General features: G+C 36.7%; 1 protein-coding gene across 1 annotated transcript; it reads right to left on the reverse strand.

The window, feature by feature from the left end:
• Positions 1-9,449: 9,449 nt before the first annotated feature.
• Positions 9,450-10,814, reverse strand: LOC143632327 (histone-lysine N-methyltransferase, H3 lysine-9 specific SUVH6-like). The gene has a single exon (XM_077100879.1). It carries the CDS (start codon positions 10,770-10,772, stop codon positions 9,450-9,452), a length of 1,323 nt encoding a protein of 440 aa, XP_076956994.1. The 5' UTR covers positions 10,773-10,814.
• Between the last annotated feature and the right edge of the window lie 644 nt (positions 10,815-11,458).

The raw sequence follows: 11,458 nt of genomic DNA on the forward strand, positions 1-11,458 counted from the left end.
CTGTGAATACGGTAAACTTACTACCATATAAATAGTGTCTCCAGATCTTTAGGGCAAAAATTATTGCTCCAAATTCTAAGTCATGTGTTGTGTAATTCTCTTCATGTTTCTTTATTTGTCTAGATGCGTAAGCAATGACTTTCTCACGTTGCATTAGTACACATCCCAATCCTGATTTAGAAGCATCACAACAGACTATGAAATCTTCAGTTCCTTCTGGTAGTGTAAGTATTGGGGCATTTGTTAACTTTTGCTTCAAAGTTATAAAAGCTTCTTCTTGCTTAGGTCCCCATTCAAACTTGACATTCTTACACGTTAACTTGGTTAACAGAACTGCTATTCGGGAAAAATTTTGAGTGAAGCGTCTATAATATCCTGCTAATCCTAAGAAACTTCGAATTTCTGTAGGAGTTTTAGGAATTTCCCAATTAGTAATAGCTTCTATTTTGGAAGGGTCCACATGAATACCTTCATGGTTAATCAAGTGTCCTAGAAACTGTACTTCTTGTAACCAAAATTCACATTTTGAGAATTTAGTGTAAAGCTTCTCTTTTCTCAATAGTGTCAAAAGTGTATGAAGATGTTTGACATGATCTTCATTGGTTTTGGAGTAAATAAGTATATCGTCTATAAAAACGATTACAAATTTGTCCAAATATGGTTTACATATTCGGTTCATCATATCCATGAATGCAGCTGGTGCATTGGTTAAACCAAATGGCATGACTGTAAACTCATAATGACCATATCTTGTCCTAAAAGCTATTTTAGGAACATCTTCTTCTTGCACTTTTAATTGATGGTATCCTAAACGTAAATCGATTTTAGAAAAATATCGAGCTCCTTGGAGTTGATCAAATAAATCATCAATTCTCGGTAAAGGATACCGATTCTTAATTGTGACTTTATTCAATTCTCTATAATCGATACACATACGCATTAACCCATCTTTCTTTTTGACAAACAGTACTGGTGCTCCCCAGGGTGATGAGCTAGGTCGTATGAAACCTTTTTCTAGCAATTCATCTAATTGCTTCTTTAATTCTAGCATCTCTGTTGGCGCTAATCGGTATGGTGCTTTAGCAACTGGCGCTACTCCTGGTATTATATGGATTATAAATTCAACTTCTCGATCAGGCGGTTGACAAGGTAAATCTTCTAGAAAGACATCAGGATATTCCGATACTACCGGAATTTCTTTTAGCTCTTTTCCTTTGGCGCTAATGATTACAGAAATCATATATACTACGCCTTGTTTCCTTAGATAGCTTGCCGCTTTCATTACTGATATAAACTTTCTAGGCTTGAGCATCTTATCTCCTTGAATTGTAATAATTTCTCCTGTTGACGAGCGAATTTCAACAGAATTTATATTACATAGGATTCGAGCATGATTGGCTGCTAGCTAGTCCATTCCTAATATAACATCGAATCCTGCCAGATTCATTGGGAGTAAATTTTCTTTAAACTAGTGGCCTAGTAAGTTTATGTTTTCTTCTTGGAGTACTTCATGAATATGAATGGAATTTCCATCTGCCGTCTCTACCGTGCAGACTTGATGGAGTTTGGTTAATGGTTGATTTAATGCTTGGTAAAACTTCGTGTTTATAAAACTTTGGTTTGCTCCGGAATCAAACAATACTTTAGCGTAAACGTTATTGATAAGAAACGTACCCGCAATGACGTCCGGAATCATTGCTGCTTCTTGTGCAGTAAGCTGAAAAGCTTGTGCATTCTTCTTAGGTCCATCTGTGTTCTTTGCTTTGTTGTCAGGCGCCTTTATCAGCTTTGGACATTCTGGACGGATGTGGCCAGGTTCTCCGCAATTGTAGCAAACACGACTATCCTTCCTTCTACATTCTTCATCTGTATGTCCAGCCATTTTGCAATAATTGCAATACTTAGTTTTCTTAAAAGCGCATCTCCCTGAATGCCTTTTTCTATAAGTTTTACAAAAAAGATGAGCATAAGATTGCCCTGGTCCTTTCTTCTGAAACTGTTGGGTAATCTTCTGGGCTAGATCTTTCTTTTTGTTTTCTTCCTGAGTTCGGACTAATCCATCTGTCAGGGTATTTGCTAGCTCAACTGTTTCTTCAATAGTTTGAGGTCTAGATGACTTTACCAAATCACGGATTTCACTTACTAATCCCCAAATATAACGAGAAATTAGTACTGATTCTGGCGAAGCCAAAGCCGGTACCATTCTTGCATATTCGAAGAATTTTGTCGTATACTCACGACACTTAACACCTTCCATTTTGTGGTTTAAGAACATAGTAGCAATCTTCTCTCTTTCATGAGGAGGACAAAATTTCCTTTCTACTATTTCTTTAAACTCTTCTCAGGTCATAGTATAAACAACGTTGTTTCCCTTTGACTGGAGGATTGTGTTCCACCATTCTATTGCTTCATTAACGAAGAGATTAGAAGCATATAATATTTTATCTTCTTCAGCACACTTGCTAATTCTTATAATGGCTTCCGTCTTTTCTAACCAGCGTAGTGCTGAAATGGGTCATTCATTTCTAGAGTATTCGGTTGGTTTACATGCTAAGAAATCCTTGTAAGTACAACCGTTAACTTTTGACTTTTTAGGTAATGGGTTTCTACCTCCTCCATTCACGCTATGACTAGCCTCATCGTTAGACTTACGTTTATTACTCTCGGTCTTATGCCTAATTGCAGAAACAGGTTGCTTAATTGCATCAGCAATTAAAGGAATTGCTTCCGCGATTTTCTGAGCTATCATATTTTCAATAGCATTCATATTCAGATGAGTTTCTTAATTGGAATTTTCATGATTATGGTTATTTTCGTGATTAGAACTAGCTTCATTTGACATCTGAATTACATACAAGAAAGGATTTATTAATATCGTAATTGAATAATAAAGTAAGCAAGATATTAATAACATATAAACACATAGGCACAAAATATGTTAAAATCGTCGATCTTTGCGACATTTACTCTTTTTATATATATGCATCGCTATATTTTACATCTACACACTATATATATGCGTCACTACACACCTTTGTTACATACATACACTTTTTTTTATCAAAGAAATTACGATAATGCACATATAAATATTATATATATAGCTTTATATATAAGGCTCTCGGTCATAGTATTTCCAGCGTATGGCCTCCCCAATATTCCTCAGTCTATTGGCGGTATCCACCAATTCATCTCCATAGTGACGGAGCTCTATTGTCATTTCCGGCGTCATGGTGGGGTAGTTTGCGGTTTCCGCCTGGAATGCTGCATAAGGATTTGACATCATTGTTTGGTATTGCCAATCGTTTGTCCACCATTCTTCCATTTGAGCCTGACTGATGATATCATCATGGGGAAATGTATTATTTGGGTCTTGAGTTGGCATATTCGGGTTGCTGGAGCTTCCTGCACCTAAATCATTGATTATAGGTTGAAAGATTTCACATTCGTCTAGGCATTTGCCTAGTCGTTCCTCCATGGGTATTGTTGTCATGGGTGGTGGTAAAGTTGGTGGTTGAATTGGTTGTGGTTAAGTTGGTTGTTCAGGTTGTGGCTGAGTTGGTTGTTCGGGATGTGGTTGAGTTGGTTGTTTGACTGTGGTCTTACCTTCCTTATTTCTTCTTAATCCTCGTTGCCATTCTTTGAGCTGTCTTCTTCTTTTAGGCTTTGGTTTTTCTACAGGTAGGGCTTGAAAAATCATGGGTTCAGATTGTCGTTGACTAGCTTCTCCTTCTTCCATATCCGTGGAGTTAACGGATATGTGTTCAAAAGCATCAACTAGCTCACTCATGCTGTTAATCAAAAATAATAAAACAACGAACTCCAAACGAGAATAATACTTATTTCACGTGTGATTAAAGTCTTATTATTTTATTTTTTTTTATTTTTTTTATTTATGGTTAACACATAAGTTAATGCATATATTTCCTAACATTAATTTTTAAGATTAGGTATTATTAAAATACCCATATTGCTTAAACCAGTGGCTCTGATACCACTTCAGCTGTCACAGCCCCCGTCCCCTATACCCGGGATGGGAAGCCGTGAACATTGATTGGTGGTATCGGTGTTTATTAAATTATTTTGCAGCGGAAAATTTCATCAGAACCGTAGTTAGAAAAAAGGATCAGAGTTATAAAAACACCATGATTATTATATTGATAAACCGGGAATTTAATCCCTTTTAATACAAACATAAGTTTTATAGGGTTAAACCCTAATTTACAAAAAAAACACGTTTCTTTATTCTGGTGACAAGCCACTTATTTAAGCTGGAAGCCCGCAGGCATCATTCCTTTGTCTCTAACAAGTCACCTGAAACATGTTTAAAATATTTGATCAGCAAAAAATACTGGTGAGTACATTCATTTGTAAATGACACATTTTTACAGTTACAGCATTAAGATGTTTTTACACCTGCCTGCTTACAAATTACCGAAAGGTACTTGTCACTCGACCGTATCTATGACTGTGGTCATATTACTTATTGGCTAACACTTGTCCAATAAGTAACGTGTAATAGCCCAGTAGGCAAGCCTTGTATACAAAACCCCACAATACCAATAGTAACCATCCCGTAAGTCTACAGAGACTTAATCACTGTAATGTATTTAAAATACTTTTTAAAAATACATTTGAAAATATTTAGACCATCTGCCATGAGTTTTATAGGTTTTGAAATTATCATGGCAGTGTCGGAAAAAGAGTTGTCTCACGCAAATGTGAGTGGTACAAAAACTCGAATGTCTCACATTGCAGGTTTACAATTAAAGAAAGCTTCCTGATATTAAGCACCTAGGTTAAACACAATGTAATATAACTAGATTAGTATAAAACCAATAATCATAACGATAATCACGAGAGTAGAAACTTTACACGGTGGCACAATGTCATGCTTTAATAGGCAGCGCTTTCGGATTCGTGTATATAAGCTTCTTTCGATCGGATAGGGTATCGTTACGAAAACTCGGTATTATACTATCTCTTAATATTGTGAGTATGTGTGTGTATTCAGAGAAAGAAAGAAATTTTGTGCGAAGAAATGAAGTCCCGTCACCTTTCTATTTATAGCAGTTTTCGGACCCCATCGCGCTACGCGATGGCCATAAATAGAAAGCCATCGCGTATCGCGATAAGTCATACATCTATGTCGAGTCAGCCCTAGGCGTGCTACGTGGCACGCCACGTGGCAGGCTACGTGTCCTCTGCATATCCTCCACGTCGCGGTACGCGATGGGTAGCTATATAAGCCTATCGCGTATCGCTATGCCGCCATATTTATCGGATAATTTCTACGTCATCGCGGTACGCGATGAGGCTAACCCAATCCTGTCGCGTATCGCGATGGGAGACAAAAATACTAAGGCGGCCCTTAAGCGGCGATGCGAGCGTGCGAAGTGCGCCATCAAAGCGCCAATCGCCCGAGCACGCGGGCGCGTGTGCGTGTGCGTGCGGGTGCCTCCGCTAGGACCACTGGGTGTGATATGCCTTATAAGAACATTAGCATAGAAATTTTCTTTCTTATAAAGAGCTCACTAGTTTTATCATCTAGCGATGTGGGACAAGAAACTTAGAAACCTATTTATACTATGGTGGTTCCATCTCCATTTCTTTCCTCTACCAATGTGGGATGGAATTTCCTTCTTTCATTTCCTTACTTCTTCCTTTTATTTAATTTTTGGTTTGTTATACGGTGCGATTATTGCAAGGTGGGAGATAGACGATAAGCGTTGGTGTTAAACGTACACCAAATTGCCTAGCTAAACGTAGCACCATAAATTGAAGGAACTTTTGTAAAAATTAACAAATCGCACACACTGCCTATCTAAGTTGTGACATTTTCCATTTTTTTTTCATATTCGTATATGAAAGTTATCAATTTATATCATTTTCAATGATCTAAAGTTCGTTCACTTTCTATTCGTATTGTTCAATTAACGTATCTCCGAGCCATAAAAGTTTATAAAATAATCAAAGTCTAAAACTATACGAGTGTAAAACGTAAACAAACCAAAGATATTAAAGTATATAAAGTTTTATCTAGTTATATATATTTATAAAGTTCAAGGGTAAAAAGTAAATAAAGTTTAAAACAGTTTATATATATATTTATAACGTCTAGGGTTCAAAGTGTAACTTATGATTTAAATTATAGGGTTAAGTTATAATAATAAGATTAGATTTTGTAGGAAGGATAAAAAATATTTTTATCCATTCATTTTTAGACTTGAATGGTTGAGAGTAGATTAGAGAGAAAATCATGTGTAAAACAAGGGTATGAGCATAATATGGATAACACATTTGTTGACTTTCTCTTTTGACATGCAAAACACATGTCAAATTCTCTCATCATTTTAAAACGTCAATAACTTTTTTATACGACATATTTTTCAAAAACAATTTCGCCATAATAACGAGTGTTTTTTATCTTTTATATGAGTACCATATTGCTATATATAAAATAAAAAAAATTCGTGGGTTTTTTACAAATTGTGTTTTACCAAAATTGTGTTTTACAAAATTGTGTTATACAATTGTGTTTTATTTTTACATAGTGTTTTTTACGTTATGTTATTTATTTGTGTTTTTGTCATTATATTTTTATTTTTATTGTGTTTTTTATAGTGTTTTCCATTGTGTTTTACCGATGACTTTCCGACGAAATTTTCCAAGATTTTTTTGGCAAGGTGGTGGCGGTGGGTGGCGGTGGGCGGTGGTGGTTATAGGAGATGCGTGAAAATTTAAGTGATTTTTTAAGATTAATTAAGTGAGTTTTTGAAATTAAATTAAGTGAGTTTTCAATATTAAGGTAGTAGACTAAATTACCCTCCTTCCTAGCCTTCTTAGAAAAATCAAACTTCTTATTAAAACCTTTCTCTTAAATTATAATATAATAATAATAATAATAACATAAACCCAACCCATTCCCCATCCTTGACCCGGTTTTCCCGGCGGCAAGTCCGGCGACCGGATTTCCAGCGCCGGCGACATGTAAAAACATCGTTTTAATCTGCGTTCGAGACATTAAATCATTTTTAAAGACTTCTCTTCTAACGTCAAGTATTATTAGGTGATTTATTTCTCCATTAACAATCTAATTAACATCCTTTAATCACCCAAACCGGCGGATTATAATCAAGGCTATACTACCTCCTATTAATATCAAACGACTCAATTGAAACTATAAATGGTACCCTAATCATCTTCTAGAACTGCCGCAACCATAGAACTACACAAACAAACTGTTTTAAATCTTGAAACTGTTCTTAATATCTCGGCTCCGGCTAACACGCCGTTCACCGTCTTTCCGGCATCATCCAAGGTAATTATTATATGGTTTTGATTTGTTTTAACCCAACTAGCTAATAAAACCCCTAACATAAATCGGGCAAACATGAAACGGATTAAGAGTATTGAATCTTCTTTTTTTTTTTGGTATTCTAAAATCTTGGTGGTTGATTATGGTAGGGAAATGATGTTGACACAATATAGATCTGGGATTTACTTCTACACACCCGAGCAAGAGAAAGCAGCAATAGAGTCGAAGGAGAAACACAGCAAGAAACTGAACCGGAAAGTGGTCACAAAGATGTTGCCAGCTAAGAAGTTCTACAGGGCAGAAGAGTACTATCAGCAGTATCTTGCAAAGGGAGGCCGATTTGGGTCCAGACAATCTAGTGAGAAAGGTTGCAATGACCCTATTCGGTGCTATGGCTAATATGTATGTACGCGTTAAGATGATATATATTTATATATATACTATTTGTGTGATGTATAGTATATAGTATGTATAAGTATCAATTCATAGATTTTTTTGTGTTACAATTCCTTGGATGTTAAATGGACACTGTTATGATCTTTCAAAATGATATAGTGTTGAGTCGCGCTTAAACAAAAGATGGTAATGTTTGACAATGTTTATATCTAGGTAGTTAAATACTCAGTTCGCAAAGAGTGTGTTACAAGCCAAACAGATGAACTCAACCCAAAAGACTAGTCTGATAGATGAGGGAACCCATTTGGCTTATAAACCCCACATCAGTTGCCCATACAACCGATGTGGGACAAGTCTCATACCTTGCATTGGTTTCAGTCCGTAACAATGCATCCTCCTTAAGGGCCAACGTCCTTGTTGGTCACGGCCACGTTGGTCACGGCTGGCTCACTCCAGGCCACCACTCTGTGGGCCACCACTCCGAGTCCTCGTTGGTCACGGCTGGCTCACTCCAGACCACCACTCCGAGGTTGGCTCTGATACCAATGTTACAAGCTAAACAGAAGAACTCAACCCAAAAGACCAGTCTGATAGATGATGGAACCCATTTGGCTTATAAACCCCACATCAGTTGCCCATACAACCGATGTGGGACTAGTCCCATACCTTGCATTGGTTTCAGTCCGTAACAGAGTGAGCCTGTGTTATAGTCTAGGCTTTTTTTAGACTTATTTTCTGTTGGTTTAGTTGGTTTTTGGCTGCTCAGACCGTTTGAAACGAGTTTTGGCAGGTTCAGACTTCAGACAACTCTTGCTGGTTATCCAATGAATGGAGTGAATTATAGGGTTTATCAACCAAATAATGACAAAAAAATGTTGTTGGGCGTGATTTAACGAAAAACAAGCTGGGAATCTCTTATCACCGAGAAATCTTAAACACGGTGCTAAATTTAGCAAAGTATAACTACTAGCCATTACCACTTTTAGATATTTAGTAATAAACCGTTCTTACGATTTAAGATTGATCTTAACCTCTATTGAACAGTTAATCAAACAGAACTTATATGCGAAAAACATAATTTAAATTTGTGTTCACGTTTCATAGGTTAAGTAAACTTATTTTCTTACAAATATGTACATATGTAACTGCTGGAAAAGGTATGTTCACCGTCATCATGGAGTGATTATAGCACGTTGCCGGACATCATGGAGAGAGGTGTAGGATAGGTTAACCATGTAACGACAATGTTTCCGGAGAATAATTATACAATGACAAAATGTTGCCAGATGTGTGCTATGTTAGATCGTGCTATTCTCATTAATTGCAAATAATCCAAAGTATATGTATAAATTACAACGTACGTACCCCCGAAAAGCCTATTAAAACAGGTTGGTTGCTTCAAGTTCTGCTTTGGCATCATTGTTTTGTAGGTTGAAGCATAAAAGAGAATTTCATTATTGTTTTAGAAGTTAAGGTTAACTCACAACTTAAAAACTGTTAATCGATTAAAAATGGATTATAAGGCAAATTCATAACTAAATATTTTTGAGGTCAAACAAATGATTGACTTGTATATTTCAACAACAGATGGCCCATAACTAGCTATTACAAGAGAACTAAACATGCTAACTATATTCATAAGAAAAAAAAGTTACAAATACTGAACAATAGACGGGTCGCTAAACTAAAATCCAGATTCAAGCGTTTGAAAGGAGCAGAGATGGTAGAACTGATATCAGTAGCTAGCATTCAACATTCGGTGAAGTGCAGGCTGCCCAGGTACTCTATTCAAATGATACTTGAACATAGTCTTGCCATCTTCATTTCTATGTCGTGTATAATGAATCGCAACATACAAACCATCATACACAAACACCTCATCCTTACCAAATTCAAGCTTCTTAATCACTCGTATTACAGTTCTCTCATCCATACTGTTCTTCAACGCCAGATTCCCGCGTTTAAGTTCTTGATCTTCTGGTGGCGGTTTAGGCCCAAAGAATTTAAGACCACTATGACCACCATGACCACAATATATCAACATATCAGCAGATCCGGGGTCATTTGCGTACCGATGAGAGTCAACGATACTTATTGCCAAGTTTTTTCCTTCAATCTTGGTATAATCAATACCCGATTGAAGTTGGCAGTGAAGACCGATCATCTTAAGCTGTGCCCGGTATTTGAACTTATCCCCGATTTTTACACCACATATGGGGCCTAAGCTCTTTACGGGCTCCATCCATTTGAGCATTTGTTTCGTTATTTTGACCGCTTCCAAAGGAACCCTCCAGTTACCAATCTTTTCCCCGTTTATCTTCATTCGGTTTTCATCCAAAAGTTGGGGGTGGACTTGATCAAAGACATTCATTGCTTCTTTGATCTTCTCACGGTTCTTGTTTTCCTTTTGTGAGGCAGTAGTTGTCGTGACTGCTGATTTTTGGGCCTTGCCTTCTTTTCGCCTTTTAGCCTCACCATCTGAGACAACATTTTCAGCATTCTGCAAAGGCTTTCCCCTTGATACATGAACGGTGGTGGTGACCTTTGGCTGTTGGTCATGACCCGCTGTTAGAGGGTCCCAAAACATAACCTTTCCAGCAGGTTTTGAGCTGGATGAAGGTTTGTTTCTGCTGACTTCTGCTTGCTTCTTGCTTTTGAGTTTGTCTTGCTCAAAAGATTGTGAATTCAATGAACAATACTTAATGTTAACGCGCGAGTTGATCTTCACATTAACATCAGCGTCTGCACCGTTTAAAGGCTGCAACGGCTTCCTCACAGTTACAGTGGTGGTGACTTTCGGTTTGTGCGCACCACCACTGTTTAAACTTCTGGGATCCCAAAATTTCACTTTACCACTTGGTGGTCTTGTGCCAGTAAAATCAGTGGATCGACCAAATTTATTCGGCCTCAAGTTATCCACATCTGAGTGAACATTTTGAACCGTTTGCACCACCAGGTTCGGTCTTTTCAGGTTCTTGTGATCACGATCGTTGGAATCCTCATATGATCGCTTTCCGGGAACAATTGGCTCACACACGTTCTTCTTCGTAAGCTCCATTTTCAAAACCTGAAACGTTAATTTAGCAAGAAATTAATCAGAATCCTAACAAGACTGTTAAAATACACGCGTAAACAACAGTTGCAGATTTAAAATTTTAAAAAAATTAATACAACACAAGAAACCCTAATTTTCACAGATTTTTAGTTTCTAACTGACCAACAGCAAAGTATACTGATGAACTATCAGTTTGAATCGAATAACAGATTTACGCAATAAATTCTCATTATTAATCAAGCAAGAAATAACAGATTTGTACCTAATTTTAACAGATTTCAGTTTCTAACTAACCCGAACAACCAAATATCGAATCAATGAAAATATTTATGATATAAAACTGATTAAATCGAATCAATGATAAGATTTACGATATAAATTCCACATAAATGCTTTTCAACGCTACAATTAATCAAGCAAGAAATGACTGAATTAACGCAAAACTCATCGCAATTCAAAATCTTCATCGTCTGCATGGAGTAAACTTGACGATATACACGATTATTGATAACCGATTTCAACGCATTAACACAATTACACCAGAGATAACAAGTTATCAATTGAATCGGTGAAGATTAAGCAACATTTCATAATAATTCGTCAAGATACGAATGCATCAAATTTACATAAATCGATTGCTTACTTGCAAATGTGCATAAATCGATTGCTTACTTGCAAATGTGCGTTGG

Source organism: Bidens hawaiensis, unplaced genomic scaffold (assembly GCF_021521415.1).
Source record: "Bidens hawaiensis isolate Kalapana, Puna unplaced genomic scaffold, B.hawaiensis_p1.1 tig00000512_1, whole genome shotgun sequence".
In the NCBI taxonomy this organism is placed as follows: domain Eukaryota; kingdom Viridiplantae; phylum Streptophyta; class Magnoliopsida; order Asterales; family Asteraceae; genus Bidens; species Bidens hawaiensis.